The sequence below is a fragment of the Anarhichas minor genome, unplaced genomic scaffold, assembly GCF_050575085.1.
Source record: "Anarhichas minor isolate MPS153535 unplaced genomic scaffold, ASM5057508v1 ptg000002l, whole genome shotgun sequence".
NCBI classification, from domain to species: Eukaryota; Metazoa; Chordata; class Actinopteri; order Perciformes; family Anarhichadidae; genus Anarhichas; species Anarhichas minor.
In genome coordinates, this window is record NW_027466448.1 from 8,982,275 (window position 1) to 9,000,355 (window position 18,081).

Below are 18,081 nucleotides of genomic sequence, written 5' to 3' on the forward strand. Positions count from 1 at the left end.
GTTAAAGGTTAATGACTTTGATAGTTACACATTGAGAAGCACAGTAAGTCTATTACCCATAAACTGCTGCAGACTGTGGCAAACGCTCGCAGGGAACAGCCTGTTGCTCAGGGCCCGAGAGAAAAACCAGGTAAGATAGAAAATCGTTTTACATGTCTGGGACAGTTTAGCTCTATAATCCAGGTGGTACAATGTTGAATCCAGATCTAAGGCTAGGCTTTACATTTTTCCATAATGTAGTTGTTTGACCTCACTAAGTTTCTTTTAAGCTTTTAATTGCTAAAGCAACTTTGTTCTTTGAGACGTCAAGGTAGGAGACAATTTTGTATAAATGATTTGTGTACAGGTTTCAACAAAAATGATTGTGCTGTGCGACCGAACCAATCCAATGTTGCGTAATCTGGTTTCATTTCTTTTGTTCGTTTGGAGCGAATGGGGGTGTTTTTAAGCTGAATTACTCTCTCTTTATTGGCTGCTGAATGTAAAGCCAGGAGGACACAAAGCCTCACCGTCAGATCGCCTCAGATAACTGTTTGATTCGGACGACTTTACTTAAACACAACAATTAGGAGGTTTATTGGCTGGCAGCACCAAATCCCTCTGTTATTTATGTAGGTTACATTCTGTGTACATTTCAACGTAGGTGTTTGACAGGAGTACTGAACTACGTAAATTCTGTTTCATCTAATCCACTATTCAATTCAATCAATCAATCAATCAATTTATATTTACATTTCCTTGGGGAATACTACTATAACACACCGAATCTATGTTAAACTGTCAGCTGTCAAGTTGTATTGTGGGTAATGTAGGCGCCAGAACAATGCATGGAATAAAAACGACGATATTTTAGGTTCTGCTGCATCAGTTTTTATCCTTTTTTTGGTTAAACTCTTAATCGTGAGGCCGGTAGTGTTGTAGGAGTTCAAGGCTTAATTAGTGGGATACTTTTTTAAATGCTTTTTGACGAAAGTGAGTCCTTCTGAAAACCAAAATAAATGAGGTACATTTTCAAAAAGTGGTGGCAGTAAGGCTCAATAGGTCCAGCGCCACCATCATTTCACTTGTCATTCTCTCTCGCAGTCGTAAAGGCGTGACAGCGTGTGAGCTAATTAGTCCAACACTAACTTCTGCCTCACTTATTACTCTGTTACTTGGTTACTTATATTTTGAGTTGGCACATGCTGCAACAGAACACAGATGCAGCTCTCGGTTAATGAGCTAATCTTAAACTTCAGTCCTGCTAAGAATCAGAATTATAAAAAGAGTTTATGCCAGACAGTAATAAAAACACTTATATTTGTCCTCTTTTTTGCTACTATTAAGACGGCAACATTTGCTTTATTCCCATAAGAAATATGCTGTAGGTTGTGTGTATTGTTGTTGTATCAAGTTACCTCCTCTAAAGAGTTATTTATTGACATGTATTACATTTTTATGTTAACATTTCAATACGTGGGTTTACATTTTCTTGTGAGTAATATTGCTCCAAATGTCTGGATATTTATTGATACTGCTGATGTTGCAGTATCTATACACATCTATGTGTAATTTCTGTTTGCTTGTTTCTGATTTTGCAAAGTGCAGCTCTTTGCAACTGCTATTCCATACATTTAAAATGTACACAAATGTAAATGTTTTTTTCTCTTGACAGGCATTAAATAAAGCATTGATTGTTCCTGCGCTATAAATATGGTGAAGAAGATGATAATTGCGGCACTGGCGCTGCTGCTGTTGGCATCAGTCGCCACATTCGTGGGTGTCTTCTTTGGTGTCGGGAGAAGGAAGCAGCCGGGCGAGCAGGTGTACTTGAAGGCAGCTGTGGCGGCAGATGCTGGGCCGTGTTCAGAGGTCGGCAGGTGAGAGCTTACAGACTGAAACATCCATAAAGATAGAAGCATGAACATAACAACAAAACTAACCGTACACCCCTTCTCTCCCTGTGTTTTTATACATTTTTACTGAAGAGACATACTGAAGAAAGGGGGGTCTGCAGTAGATGCCTCTATAGCTGCATTACTGTGTGTTGGACTTATGAATGCTCACAGTATGGGCATCGGAGGAGGACTTTTCTTCACCATCTACAACGCCAAAACTGGTACTTTCACTTACGTTGCCACCACAAAGTCCTCTGTTTACTTTCTAATGTCGCAACAAGTTCACACGACTTCATGGTTATCTCGATCATAAATGCATCTCCTGGTTTGTGACCTGTACACAGGGATGGTTGAGACCATTGATGCCAGGGAGACGGCACCAAGCAATGCAACGGAGAACATGTTTGGGAACAGCACAGATCTATCCCAGAAAGGTAATGTTTAACCAGCGCTATCAGACATGGAAATGAGCTGACGGAAACTGCAGTTAACACTATTATGAAAGAGGATGACCTTGTGATAGTAACAGATAAAAGAGAGTGTAGTCTTTGAGAGCTTTGACAGACTCTTAAACTCAGGAATAAAAAATAAAACAGTGTGGGTCTTAGAAGCATTATGTGTGTATGTATGTTGTGAGGCAATAATCTAAGTCTGTGTTTCCTTTGCTTCTATGGTTGGTAGGAGGGTTGTCTATTGCTGTACCGGGGGAGATTCGAGGTTATGAGATGGCACACCGACGACACGGCAAACTGCCTTGGAAAGACTTGTTCCAGCCAAGCATTGATCTTGCAGAAAAGGGTTTTCCTTTGGGCAGGGCACTTGCCTCAGCTTTGTCCAGACACAACAAAACCATCATCAAAGACGAAGCCCTGTGGTGAGAGGCATCGACCCTCAGCAATTTAAGATCAGTGTGTGATTATTTCAGATTATAGGAATGTTTCATTCCCACTTTAAGATCATTTCCTCTATTTCAGTGAAGTGTTTTGTGGGAAAGATGGCTACGTCCTGAAAGAAAATGACACCATCATATTTACCAAGCTTGCAGAAACTTATAAGAAAATAGCAGAAGAGGGTCCTAATGCTTTCTACCAGGGACAACTGGCTCAGAACCTTGTGACAGATATTCAGGCAGCAGGTAGGTTTTTGTTTTTATTGTATTTACTGTCTAAAATCATGTAGTTTCCTGAAAAGCTTATTTTCTTTGTTGGATGAAAAAGTCCGTTATAATTAGTAGCAAATTCAAGTTTCCACAATTATAGTAAAAAAGTTGCGTCTTTCTCTCAAATTGAGTCATCGTTTTACTTTATTTTACAATCCAAACAGCTGTTTCTGCAGATTAGATCATCTTTCTGTACCATCGAATTCATCTCACACACAAGGACATTATCATCATCATCATTGCCACTTCTGTTTTTTGCTAAAAAAAACACTTCAGGCGTATATTAAAACATACATGCACTTCTCCGTGCATATCTAATTTTGAGGAGGATTTATTTTTTCCAGTTCTGTCCTAGTGTGCATTCACAGTGTGTGTCAATCCATGTTTAGGCGGTATCATCACAATGGCGGATCTGAAGGATTATGTGCCTGTCTTGGATGAGAAGCCTATAAGGGTGAATGTGGGGGAGTACACCATGGCTGTTCCCAATGCCCCCGCTAGCGGCCCTGTGCTCTCGCTGATATTAAACATCTTGAATGGTAAGCCTTGATACTTCGTCCAAAAATGTCCCGAGTGGGAGTGCTTTCATGTGAGCTGCCTTCCCTTTGCCAGTCACACTCTCAGACTCCACTGTGAGCAGCATGTTGATCTACTGCACAGTAAATCTACTCTAAAAGCTTTGTTGACTTAGTTACCTCACAGAATCTTGATCTACTTTGTAAAACCGAAACCCACATTTGTAATGTAGAACTGTTTTACAAAGTAGTAACATGCACTACTATATAATAAGTCATACATTATATGACATGTATGACTGCAACACTTTTAGGACCTAAAAAACCCCGGATCCAAATGACACGAGACTTCTTCTTAAGAACCAAAGGCAGAGCATGTGTGACGTTTTGCCGTACAATCGCATTGAAATAAAAAGGAACAATTTTCAACGCCTTTAAATGAAAAGATTGATACAATCAACTTAAAATGTCTTCACGCCAAGTAAGCTACTGCTAACAGCCGGCTGACTTAGCTTAGCATGAAGACTAGAGTAAAGGGGAAACAGCCAGGCTGGTTGTGGTTCTATCTTCACCAGCTGCGACAGCAACGCTGTTAATGTTTTAACCTTGTCAGTCTGTGTGTGAGTGTTTGTATTTCTGTCTGTGGACAGATTTTGTCATTATGAAAGCGCCACAACCGTGCAAGATACAGTCACGACCCTTTACAGGTGTGTAGTTGAGATCAAAACGGAGGCAGAGTGTGAAGATGGGTATAGTCACAGCAATGGCGCCAGAAATAGGAGGTTAGGAAGTGCGGAAGGGATGATTGGCCCCCTCAGCTAACGGCCCTGGCCCAATTTGTCGTTGCAGCTGTTCTGATCCCATCTCAAGATGGTCTCATGTTTTTTTAAAGCACCTAAACCTCATAAATAAACATATTGGATCTTGTGGCCAAGAAAAATCCAGCAAATCACCTGTGAATTGCCACTTTTACACTTGAATAAGCGTATATTTCCCAAATTGAAATGAAATGTTTTAACATAGATGTGACAGATCACACAGCCTCATACATATGTATGAATTACTCTTGGAAGAAGACACTGGCAAAAGGCCTATTTTGCTTTTTACGTATTAGGACTTGAACTGTTGATGCTGCAACAGATGCTGCCTCCAAAGCACATCAAGCAATAAGCTACTGAAACAATTTAGAGGATGCAGTTAAAACACCTGAGGGAACGACTCTGTAACCCTGACAGGAGGGCTTTTGTTTGATTGAAGTTATTAAGATCCAAAGATAATTGCAGTCTGTGTCTTCACATCTGAGAGGCTCAGAGTCTGACCAGTGAAGTTCATTAATATGTTGCTAATCAAATTATTGCTACCTATATCTGTGTACATCATAATCTGCCTGATTCAACTTTCTCCTATGTTGGCTGATCATAGCAGAAAATGTTCGTGCTGTCTCTGTGCTGCTTTTCAGTACAGTGACAGTGTCTGCCTTTGAGGATTGCATGAGAAACTTCCTTCCAAAGTAATTAATCTCTCTGAACCTTTCCTTTCCTCTGACTGGCCACCCACTCACTGCGGCCCCCTGTCTCCCACGCTAACACTAATCTCACCAATTTACCTCTAATCGGACACAGTCGAGCGGTCGAGGCTTCATGCACACATTTCAGTGACTGCCCAAAACTTTCGTCCTGCTGATTTACCGTGACTCCTGCCTCTGTCTGACAGCTGAAACCCATCAAACCAAAACTCTCCGGTTCCCTCAGCCTCTCCTCCCGTTTCCCCCAGTGGCTGTCAGCTCAGGCTAATACCCATGGTCTGGTCACAGCAGCTTTTAGACTAAGTAGAAACACAGGAACAGGCCGGGTCAAGTCCATTTCAGCTGTCTCCTTTCCTACCTCAACAGCCATCCGAACGAACACAGTGAGTGAAGCTGTAGTTTATATCAAGCTACTGATGATTGTTACATTTTCTACAGGGTACAACTTCACCTCGGATAGTATGGCAACCACAGAGAAAAAGATCCTGACCTACCATCGCATCGTGGAGGCTTTTCGTTTTGCTTATGCAAAGAGGACCTTACTTGGAGATCCGGCGTTTCTCAACATCACAGATGTAAGGTCACTGGTTCTGCTTGAGTGTAGTGCAGTGTACTACCACAAGTCAGGCATCCTCGAATACACACATAGTACACATAGTTAAATTTAATGTTTTATCACGTGCAAACAAAGCGTTTTGGTTAAAGATTAATATGGCAACAAGCTGAGAAGTGTTTTCTGTGGTCAGAAATGATCCAGTGATGTCATGATGTCCTGAGTGAACTTGTACATCTCAGCAAGGTGATACCACAGGAGGTCAGCAAGATACTCGTTACGTTTAGGGAAAGTGTTCATTGTGTTTTTAGTTAAATGTTTAAAAAAAGACAACATATCTTGTCTCAGTCTTGAAGTTACTGTTGACTTTTTCAATCTCAAACCAAGGGCACAGTCTTTTCCTAACCACTGCTGTGAGCGCCTCAATGCAACCATAAATAGAGTAGAATAATCATGCTTTCATTGCACTGAGCAGGAATTATAATGATGTATATATATAGGAAAATAAATTAAGTGCTAATTTTGCAGATACATTCAGTATCAACATTTTACAACATGGCAAATTTGTCTTTAACAATGTTTCTTTATGATAAATGTAATCTAGCATTATGTTGTTCAGATTTGTAGTTTACAACATAAACATAATTTCTCAAATTCATATTCACCTGCTGTTTAGACTGCAGTGTGAAGAATAATGAATTTTTTCTAATAGTAAAATGACTGACTCTGAAGGGGAAGTGCACCAAAAATAAAACACAAAGCAGAGTTTCACAAGCGATTCATCTTTGGAGAAATCGTTGAATCGCTGTTACTTCATCCCACAGACGTGAGTGTCTTGAGACATATTTAAAAGCCTCCACTCTGCCTGTCTTGGATTTGTAGGAACAAGATATATGAATTATTTCCGTGTCCGTGTTTCTCTTCCAAAGCTCATCCAGAATATGACTTCAAGTTCCTATGCCGATGACCTCCGTGAAAAGATCACAGATGACTCCACACATCACATGAACTATTACGAGCCTGAGTTTTACCTGCCTGAAAACCACGGGACCTCACACCTCTCTGTAGTAGCAGAAGATGGAAGCGCTGTGGCTGCCACCAGCACCATCAACCAATTGTATGTCCTACTACTTGACCTTCACCAATATCTTTGAACTAACTTAGTTAATTGGTCTCGGGCCTGTAACTCCCCCGATGTCTTAACTGTTATTGTTTTCCTGCAGTTTGGGCTCTAAAGTCATGTCAAGATCAACAGGGATACTTCTCAACAATGAGATGGACGACTTCAGCTCTCCGCTCATCACAAACGGCTTCGGAGTGCCTCCTTCACCCAACAACTTCATCAGGCCAGGTGAGATGATGACACACACACGCACACACACACACACACATACACACACACACACACACACACACACACACACACACACACACACCTTTTCTTGTTTTAAATTAAAACATTGAATCAAAGTCGATTTAATGTGGATTCTTTGACATCAAAATAAAACAGACCTCTATAAAGTTATTAATAATACATTGCAAAGGTCATACACTTGATTCATTTGACTACTTTGTTAACTTAAATTACCTTTAAATTATGTTGAAAGGAAAAAGGCCAATGTCTTCCATGTGTCCAACCATCCTCTTTGACAAAAACAACAAAGTTAAGATGGTGGTCGGAGGCTCAGGAGGAACAAAAATCACCACCTCAGTCGCTCAGGTAAGACACAAGCCACCTCACATGTAGCATTGAAACTAATGAAGTGTACTATGATAACTAGGTATTTGCTCCTCTGCTGTGAAGTTATCATTGGCGGACATGTTTGCTGTTTTGTAGGTGATTCTGAATGCACTGTTCTTCGACTACAACCTGAATAAATCTGTGTCAGATCCAAGGCTCCACAACCAGCTGAGCCCCAACGCCACTGTAGCAGAGCCTGACTTTGACAAAGTGAGTGTCACAATCCGCAAACAATACTGATGTATGTGACTAATGGCAGGGTATGGGGGTGTGGTGTGTAGGGAGACAATCCCTCAACCAGAAGCCCGGCTACCACTGAGCAGTGATACAGTACCTCAGTCGTGACCGGCACCCCCGGACACCGTTCATTATATTTACCTTCAGGGATGTGGAGAACAAGGAGAAAAATGTCTCAGCACTGGTAAAAGTCTAGTTTGTGGTCAGAAATGAATAGAAGAATAGAAGCTGGAGAACTTACCTTCTGATTTGATTATTTCACTGAGATGTAAAGTTCAATTTAATGCGATTTTAACATCCCATTGATGTGGTGGGCGACTGTGGCTAAGTGGAGAGCAGGGCCGTCCTTCAATTAGAGGGTTGGCGGTTTGATCCCCGGCTCTGTTAGTCGCATGTCGAAGAGCAAGACAATTAATCCCAAAATTGCTCCCGTAGCTGTGCCTACAGTGTATGAATGTAATAGAATCTGAATTGTAAGTTGCTTTGGATAAAAGCGTCTGCTAAATGTCTGTAATGTAATGTGTGGCGGGCAGCACATCACAAGTTCAGTGTTTTCAGATGTTTTGCTTATAAAGTTGTTTTCACAGACGTAACTCAACATGAATTATCAAAAAGGGCGTCGTTCCGCTTTTATCAAAACGGTTAACACACTAACAGGAAGACCCTGAGGAACTTTGGGAACACAGCGTTGTTGAACCCTGCTGTGTGATAAACAGATCATTCATGCACCTATTCAGTTCTCCTTGGTTTGCATGGAGCCTTCATATATGCTCCTGTTTGCAGAGCGTCCTGGCTGGTTTGGCATTAAAGAACCACGAGACAGAGTTCCTGAAATCAACAGGAGCTGTGGTGCAGGCGGTGGTTCGCTATGAAGACGGACTCCACGCTAAGTCGGATCCTCGCAAGTGGGCATACGCCGCAGGGTACTGAGGTCATAAACACACCTCTGACTGTGCAGAGAGACTTTTGTCCATGTGAACCTTGACCCCAGAGGTAGGAGCTGAGAGATCAAAGACTTAATAAAGAACTAGGAACGTCATTCGGTCTCTCATTCAGTTAGACTAACCTTCATGTGCTGCATAACAACGCAACTCTGATAACAGATTGACTTTATGACCAAAGAAAAGTGCCTCAGTCTGAAATGAATTCTGAATATTGATGCTCATGTCTCATGCATTTCTATGTCACTTCATCATTTCATGTAATTAAGAAATGCACAAGCCATTGGATGTCATTTTAAAGGATAGCTTTACCATCAGTGTCGGTCATAATTTCTAACTATTGATGAAGCACTTTTGTAAATCATTAGCAGCATAAAGCCGTTTCCCGTAGTTATTGTCCATTAAAGATGTGATGTGAGCAATTACAAAAATCTGAACTCTTAATTAAGGATAATATCCACAGAAAAAATCAACCCAAAGTAACAGACCTCAAATGAGTTTTTAGTAATTTAAAACTTTAACAAATTTCACCAGAACCGTTCATATGGGATGATGGCAAACAGGCATGAGCTGCTGTTAAAATCAAGGACTATCACACCTCAGGGGCTGATAAACTGTCCTAGTTAATGACTAAAGTAATTTCCCACAACCCAGAGTGCTACGGCCTGTAATGACCCCATAATAACATTGCAGCTGTTGCTGCTCACTGTCACTGCTGGGATTCAGGGCTCTTCCTTTCTCAGCTGGAATGTAAATGTGTTACATAATTACTGACGTGCATAAAAGTGTAAAATGATTCTGCCTTTATCGACTTTTTGCTACAAATGACTGGTTCATATGTGATAAAAACTGTTGTAATATTAAGTGGTTAAACAACACATGTATTTATTTAAAAACAAATGAAGGATAATCTCGGTGTGAATAGATCATTTATTTTGGAATTTTAATGTTTTGTTTTCATCAAATTGATGAAGCAGATATTGTAGATCTTTTCTATTTCTAGATTTTCCACTTGAAATGCAGATACTGTAATTATTAATTATTAAAACACCGTATAAAAGTCTCTTGGTTCTTGGTTCTCAGGCTTTAATCTCATTAAACTTTGTCGTCCCTAGCGCCATACGGCTATGCCAACATGAAATTCCTTCTCCTTTTGTTGTGTTTCTTACGGAGCCATGACTCGATCAAAGCATCTGTTCAGGCAGAGCACTGGAGTCAATTAAAGCATTAATTATGATGACTCAGCCATCAGCTGTGTGGCTTCCAGCTGACTTGTAACATCCAGTCATATTCAAGTGTCTCAAGTGTTCTGGCCTTTATTCGCAGCATAGAGTGGCAGGACATTTGGGGAGAGAGGGGGATGAAAGACTGTATCTAATGACTACATCAATATTGCATGCTGTGTGTCTTAGCCCTGAAGTCCACCAATCCGTCCTGCAAAATGTATATGAATATATCTTCAGTTGCATTACCAGGTGTGGATATAATTATTTAAATGAAGAGCGCGGAAATGAGCACGTCACACTAGAATTTCCCTTTAAGGCCCAATTAAGCACAATCTCACTTCCACATAGTTATAATGAACTTCAGAGTTATGCAACTCTGAATATTTGTTTACCCTTTAGGCATGAAAGAATCTGTGTATATCAGTCTGTGTGGTCTTAACTCGACCCGCTGCCATAAATGGCATCATGACGGTTACAAAATAATGAGGAACACAAATGCGTCTATAATAACATAAAATAAGTAACTGTTGCGATAATTTGCTTCATCAAGGGGCTTTGTGACTTAAAAGTGTGCGAACAGTGAAAGTCATCACTTATTTAGCTGCTGCTGCTTTGAGTGAAAGAACATTTTCTGCATAGTGTAAAATTATGCTTTAAACGGCTGTGAATCATACAAAGAGGGTCGTATCACGAAGCTATCAAGTCACAACTTCTCCAGATTAACTCATTTGTCATACAACAAAGACAGTGGTGCCTCACACAGGCTAACATTTGCATCTTCTCATAACTCACATCTACTGCCTCAAAGGAAAACGGAGCCGAATCCACTGAAGAAATCATTAGTAATTCATAAGTCTCTCTCCTGAAATGTATCTCATTACTGCGTCCTTTGTCTCAGAGCACAAGTGCTGCTTTGAAACAAGGCCAACAGGAAAACATGAGGCAGATTATTGCTGATCATACTGCAATGACAACAAAAGATGAATGTTTAAATAGCTGTAGTTTGCAGTGAAAAGCATATTGAAAGTTTTTGGGTTGAACGAAGTACGAGCTCAAACACGGTTCCGGGTTTGTGGTTGAAAAGTACGTCAGACACGCGGTAACTCGTCTTTGTTTGGATTTTATCTTTTATTGTGACAACACGGATATTCACTGTTAATAGTTGTAAAAATGTGTAATTATTTTACAAAGCATTTTGACGTAAAAAATCAGGAGAAAATACAAAATAACATGTTGGTGGTGTTAAAATACGCGTATGTTTTTTTAGATCATTTTGTTAATTATTAATCTTTTTCTTTTTCTTTTTTATGCAATTCTACAGCATTTCTTTAATCTTTAAACAAACATCACAACATGCTCAGGGACATGAATAGAGTCGTTTCACATACAGTCAAATATGTAAGGTCACAGTAAAGTGAGGACGTCACTTTAAAAAGGGTTTCGTGGCTCATTTACAATAAACAGTTCTTTCACAGAATTACAGAGTTCAATCAGGAAATGAAACAGTCATTGACATTAGACCTGGTGTGATACAGCGGTTGGTTTTGTTTTGTTGGACCACAGTAGATTTGCCTTTATGGCACGCTGCTGCAAATGTACACGAGTGTGCAATCCTGCAGCAAATAAAAGCAGATCTCAGCAGTAAGAGTAGCAGCCTCATGGTGTGCTTACTGTGAGTTAGACTACAGCATTTAGGTGGAATGTCATGAGGATGTGTGTGTGTGTGTGTGTGTGTGAATGTGTGTGATGTCTGGCTGGATTGAAAATGCCTGTTTCTAACAGACCGACTTTATGGTTCATCTATGACTTAATGTACTTGTCGTAGTTGTGCATGCACACAGTTGACTTCTCCAAAAAGGGATTATTACTGATATCTCTGATGCACTCAGCAGTGGAAACCCTGGACATTAAAAAACAATCAAGATATCGCAAAGACATTGCATTAATTAGCAACATTTGGATGGAAACTTTGAGTTTACCTCCAAACAAAGTGGTTTAGATGACTTACAAAAACTTACAAAATCTCTGCATTTACTACGGTGAATACAATGTTGTTTAAACAACACGCTCATATAAAAATAAAACCAAGTTATTATGAACCGGTATCATCTTCTAAGGTTGGTAGTTTCTTGACTGATTGTGTGGCTCACCAGAAAAAAAGCCTGAGCACCACATTTCTCACATTTTGTTGTTGGCACATTCAATGTTGTTAAGGCTAAAGGTTCAGTCAGTCTTTAAGGGCAGATTTCTTCCTCATGGTCTGTGTGGTCAGTATCCAGCTGACATCCCGTTCTTCCTGCTGTCCGACACGGCCACGATGCATCCATTCTCCTTTTCCACAGCATTGACTACATTGACGAAGTATGGCCAGGTCCCTGACTTGTGTCCAAGAGCCTTGAGGCTGTCTTTCACAGACTGAGGGCACACAAAACACACGCACACAAATTAATACCATCTATTTAGGTTTCAAAATTGATTACTGGTAAAATGATTCAGACTTATTATGATGTGGTAATATCCGTCAGAATCCTTTAACATAAATATAAATGTTATTCATTAGAAAGACGGTCACAGTCTGGTGAATTTGAATGTCTTTAGTGGACAGCGGGATGCGAACACGAGTGTCTCACCTCGTTAAAACCGAGCTCAAAATTCACATTGTTGCTAGAATCCACAAACATTATAGGCGCAGCAATGGCGTCTTTCAGACTCATCCCGAGCCACAGGTGATTTATTATAGACTGCAAGAATAAAGGAGAATCATGTAAGCAAACAAAATGAGAAAGCGGAGAAACAAGTATGCAAACAGAGTTCAATGGAGTTACCAAGGCCACTGCTGAGGTAATCAAGCTTCCTCCTGATCCACCAATCACAAGGAGTCCTCCAGACTTTGTCTCCAGTATTACTGGGATCATTGAGGAAGGAGGCTGCTCACCTGTGATAACAATTAAACTCCATATTAGAATGATGTTTGTCTTTAATTCAGTTATATCAGGATCAAAATCCGTGTTTATGTCGGTGACTGTACCTGCCCTCACGGTGTCGGCTCTCCCACAGAAGTCACTCAGCTCATTGTTGAGGATGATGCCTGTTCGTGGAGAGTAAATGCCTCCTCCGAATCTACAAAAGAAAAACATAGCAGACTGAGCGGTTAATTATTATATCATTGTAGATTTGATATAATTTTAGGGAGACACAGAAATAATCAACTTAAAGAGGCTTCCTGCTCACAATTGGTTTATGGTGCTGGTTGCAGAGACGGCCAGTCCATCTTTGTCCAGGACGGACACGTGTGTTGTCCCCACGTGGTCACGGGAGGGCTTGACATTGTAGTAGGAAGCGTTGTCATGGGTGCGGTTGGAAAAGATCATGTCCCTGATGCGATTAATGAAGGCGGGATCATTCAAATGATCTGCACTCTGAAAGAAGAACATCATATTAGGACTGAAAAAAGGATATAATAACACTCTGTATACTGCTGGGGTTTCTTTCTTTCTCTTCTGGGGTTTGCTTTGTTTCTAAACTTTTTTAATCCTTAATAAGATTAGTGCAGCTAATGAGATATGATCATGGCCTTTTGAGAATAATGAAGATCCGAACCTTTTTGTCATTAAAGACAGGATCACTAATGCTCCTCTTTTGTCCATTAGTAAATTTAGCTGCCTCGATATATCGATGGTATGTCTGGATCTTCTGGTCACCAACCAGCGAGTTTGGAGACAAGGGGAAGCCTGCGGAAAAAGGAGAACAACCGACTTTAAAATGAGTACGCGCTACAATCTTTTCATAATTCGGACGACAGAGCAAAGACGCTAGAATTCAATTTCAACTGCTGCAGTTGGTCAGTTTAAGGGATCACAAGACAGTCATTTAACAGTTCATGAAACCTTTCATCAGCCTGAGAATGAAGGCAAGCAGGGGGCCCCCGGCAGGTGGTGGAGGGACGTGCATCGTTGTGTCTCCCACAGCAACTTTCCATGCGTCCTGCACACGCACTTGGAAGGACTTCAGATCCTCCATTTCCAAAGTCCCACCTAAGAAGAAGGAAGAATATAAAAACAACTTGTTTATCTAAAATCCTCTTTACCTCTCTACTTCTTCTTCTTCTACATTACATACAGGCATGTGTTCTTTTTCTGTTTATTCATGTGCACACCCCCAACTTGCCCGACTTATTGTGAAATTGCACCAACCTGCAGCTTTTATGTCTCGGATTAAGTCCTGTCCTATCTTGCCCGTGTAGAAGGCATCTGCCCCTTGCTCTGCAATTGTTTCCATTGTTTCTGCAAGTTTAGGAAACTGCAGAATGTCTCCTGTGCTCAGAACAGTTTTGTTTTTGTTGCACAAAACTTCACTGTGAAAAGTATTGACATAAAAGACCACGTTAGACCTTATTATAACACAGGAAGTATCAAGAGAATACACTGAGAGATACTCATGTTGCACATCATCATTTGGCCGATTTGTGACCTCTCTGGGCTACTTTGCTTCCAAAGAGTGACATTTATTTTATTGCAATCATTAATATATCACATACATCTTTTGTGCATAACCATACTTATTAATTAATATTCTCAAATGTTCTACAGGAGTTTATTTCTGCACGCACATGTTTACAGAGGCAGAGAGGAAGCAAACACACTCTCAGGCTTTTCACAACACACTTAACTCCCGGCTAACTTTTTTTTTTAAATCTTGCTTTTGGGTGAAGCAACATTTCACATAAACATTTATGAAAGAAGGTGGACACTGATTTCATCTCTGGGTCACTAAATCCTGCCTCTAAAATATTATGCTTGGAGCAATAGTGTTCAGCCTTCTGCTTTTTGAATATAACAATCACTTTCACTAATCCGAAAAGAGATCAAATGAGGTCGCAACTGGGTGAAACTATTATGTAATGTCAAACAGCCCAAACGAGTCAATTGTTAACCCATGGGTTACGTAAAACTATGAAATATGTTAAACTAGGGATTTATAGGAAAGCCCTTTGCTCCAGGATTTCGGCAGTGACACACAGGTGAGTAAAGGCTCCAGTGCTAGTTCACCAGTGCCCTCAAACAGTTATTATCAGTGTCGCTCCACAGTAGATACTCTACAAGTAACATGTTTGTTGACATTTTTGGAGACCTTTAAAAGCTCTCCGTCACTATAAAGAGATAATGAGATGGCGTACCAGAGAGATGACGTCTCCACGTAATCTTTCACAATATCGTACTCCAGAAGCTTTCCCAGAAACGGTGGCAGTTTGATGCCCTCTCTGGCCAGTTTAATTGTCGGCTCAAACAGCTTGGCCCAAGGCAGCTTCCCATACTCTTTGTGAACTGCCTCGTAGCCACGCAGCTCTCCGGGAACGCCGATCCATTGGCTGCCTACAATGTACAGGTGGGAAACAGTGCAAACCTTTTATTTAACATGTATGTGGTTCTTATAAATATTATGTAAGAGGGTAAATAAAGTGTTCCCCCAAACTTCTACAGGACTGAAAGCAAAAAGAGCTTGAAAATGAGCCTTCAGAAAAGAAGCATAGGTATGAAAAGTGTTATAAGCTACTTTACACCGAGGGAGAAGTCTGCCTACCTCTGATCAGTTTGAATGTGGCGGGACAGTCATCTAACAGGTTTCTTTTAAAAGACTTTGGGACAGTCTCTCTGAAGTTGTAGACTTTAACATTGCCTGAGAAGAGATGAGCAATTAGAATGATCGGCCAACTCCATCCTTATCATTTGGGGTCACACAAATGAACAAGAAGACCCCACCTTTTTTATTTCTTATGGTCATTATAGATCCTCCTCCTAACCCCATGCTCTGAGGATTGACCACAGATGTGCACAGAAGAGCTGCAATGGCGCCATCTACTGCCGACCCCCCTTGCTTGAGCATGTTCCTGGAAAACATCTTCTTAGTCATTTTCACTTTGATTTTTGGGGAAATGTGTGAACACACAGTCAGTCACACACTCCCTGACTACTCATTACATATTTGCCCACCCACAGACACATGTGTGCACATTTTTGGATAGCTGCACACATCACCTGGCGGCGCAGTGTTTCAGGGTTTCAAAGTATCAGAGTGCTGCCAAGAGGCAAGTTTAAACCATGTGCTGATGCTGGAAGTTTTTAGGCAACATACCAGGAAGACGCTGGTCACAGAGGTGCATTTTGTTTTTTTTTAAACTTGACTCTCTACTAAAACTGTCTCCTTAAAAATAACAACTCATTTGTTTTAATAAGGCTCATCCAACTTATTTATACTACAAAACAGTTTATTAAGTCTGGACCGGCTCTGAAAGCTCTGTTTTGGGTCTTTTCACAGAGAGGTTGCCATGGGCACAGATGTGTTCAGTGAGTGACAAGAAAAGGCAGTGACAGGAATGTTTTGGCTCTGGTAGGGTCAAGCCGACTTTATAGTTTGGGTTCAACTAAGGAAAAGGCATCAGGAGGAGTAATAAGAGACTCAAATCTAATTTGAAGAATCTAATGTAATGATTCTCATGTGAACAGTGTAGACTGACACTGGTTATGTCTTTATACAGAAGATGTCATAAACTAATCCTTTTTTGGAAAATTCTACAGGTCTATACTAATGTGGTGATTTTTATTTGTATATGTGTGTTTTTTAAGCCTCCATACTTTAGATGGTATTTACAGTATCTTAGGGTGATTAGTGAGTTTGGAAAAGTGAAGTTTAGAGACACTCTCTTTGTACTGCAACTGCGGCACAGAATTCATGCACATGCAAGCCATTAAAAACAAACACCTACGCTTCATTTTTCATGATGACAGATTGGTGGAGTCCATGCTCACCACTGAACAAATGACTGATAAGAGATAAGTCTATTCCCCTCACTTTTAAAAGATTAAAATCAGTTGTGGGTTAGTTTCCTATTACAGTCCCATCCAACAGTATAGCTTGGAAATGAATCAACAAGAGGCGATGGAAGTCAGGGCCTGTCTGTACACATTCTTGCAGGCATTATCTCCATTCTTCAAGCCTATCAAATCTCTTAAACTGCTTATCCATTTGCTCAGTTCAGCTTTTCATCTCACCCACATGAGCGGGGAGGTGTCCTGATAGCATACAGATTTCTGAATAACTCAAATAATTTCTGTAAATTAAGAAACATGTGATGGGAATACTGCATAATCTATAAGAACACACAACTTAATCAACATCTGAATTACCCCCAAAAAGAAAAAAAAACTGTTCACATTTTAATGTCAAGGTTTTAGATACGATGTGTTAAGCCAAACTCAGGTCAAATGACTCACTTTTACTTTTTTAGAAAGGGACTCACCTGCCAATCTCGGAGCAACGGAGCGAGTCTGCAGACACAGCCGCGTGCGTAAAGCTGCCGCTGGGACACTTTTTGTCCACTATTGAGACGATGCATAGTAAGACCAGAGCAACCGCACTGATTAAACCAGCAAAGATGAAGCAGCACACCAGCCAGGGCTTGAATTTAGTCATTGAAGAAACTTTGTGTTGAAGGGGAAACTGTTGCTGCAGCCACTCAGCGCGCACAGACGCTCTCTCTGAACACGGTCTAATCCTGAATGTGCGTTTTACCCCTCCCCTGCACCAACTGGCTACTGTGCGGAGGTGAAAGTGAAAAGCAGAGGGACGGAGTCACTCGAATGATCAAAGTGTTTCTTCTACATCTCACGCTCATTTCCCCAAACCCTGCTGGAATAATGACGTCCGGGTATTCCCAGTTATCCGCGCTAATAATTGCGTAACGTTTGAAAGAAAAATAAATCAGTTTTATCAGTTCCAGATAACTTCTGCCCCCCAGTCTTGCCTTTTCCCTGCAGTTACATGTTTCTCACTAACCTGCGGCCAAAACAGAGACCACACCAGGCTGCTATGTGAAGTTTAACATATTTCCATTTTGGTCATTTGAACTGTTCAGTGGCTTCAATATTTACCACATACAATATTCCTCGCAAGACATTTAAATGGTCACTTTAGATTTTAATTTAAATCATCAGACCTCACTGCTTCTTATCAGCTAGACATTGGGGCATACATTGTATGTTGGTTTATAGTTTTACATTTTTCAGAGCCTACAACAACGCATTAGCCTAAAAACCATGCGAATCAAGCAACATATTGTTTCTCCGTTTGGTATTGTGATGTCAATGACTTTGTCAAAAGTAAATGCTCGTATAAAGTTTTGTTAATCACAGAATCATGAACAATATTGTTCACAAATGTTTTCTGAATCATTTCAGTGAGTAGACAGCGTCTTCTGATGAAGCAACTCTTAAAAACTAAACTGAAACCTCAGTCCTTAACATGTTTTCT

At 40.5% G+C, this 18,081-nt stretch overlaps 2 protein-coding genes across 2 annotated transcripts; one reads left to right on the forward strand and one right to left on the reverse strand.

The window, feature by feature from the left end:
* Window positions 1-1,692: 1,692 nt before the first annotated feature.
* Window positions 1,693-8,537, forward strand: ggt1b (gamma-glutamyltransferase 1b). Its single transcript, XM_076088970.1, has 12 exons — window positions 1,693-1,859; window positions 1,968-2,098; window positions 2,222-2,311; window positions 2,559-2,751; window positions 2,852-3,012; window positions 3,426-3,575; window positions 5,515-5,651; window positions 6,559-6,746; window positions 6,853-6,980; window positions 7,237-7,349; window positions 7,467-7,580; window positions 8,391-8,537. Exons 1-12 carry the CDS (start codon window positions 1,693-1,695, stop codon window positions 8,535-8,537), a joined length of 1,719 nt encoding a protein of 572 aa, XP_075945085.1.
* Window positions 8,538-10,893: 2,356 nt separating this feature from the next.
* ggt5b (gamma-glutamyltransferase 5b) lies at window positions 10,894-17,244 on the reverse strand. The gene is made up of 12 exons (XM_076088982.1): window positions 17,072-17,244; window positions 15,534-15,661; window positions 15,355-15,450; window positions 14,951-15,146; window positions 13,968-14,128; window positions 13,662-13,808; window positions 13,375-13,505; window positions 13,006-13,193; window positions 12,803-12,894; window positions 12,600-12,709; window positions 12,405-12,515; window positions 10,894-12,189 (listed from the first exon to the last, which is right to left on the reverse strand). The coding sequence occupies exons 1-12, from the start codon at window positions 17,242-17,244 to the stop codon at window positions 12,043-12,045; spliced, it is 1,680 nt and encodes a 559-aa protein (XP_075945097.1). The 3' UTR covers window positions 10,894-12,042.
* Between the last annotated feature and the right edge of the window lie 837 nt (window positions 17,245-18,081).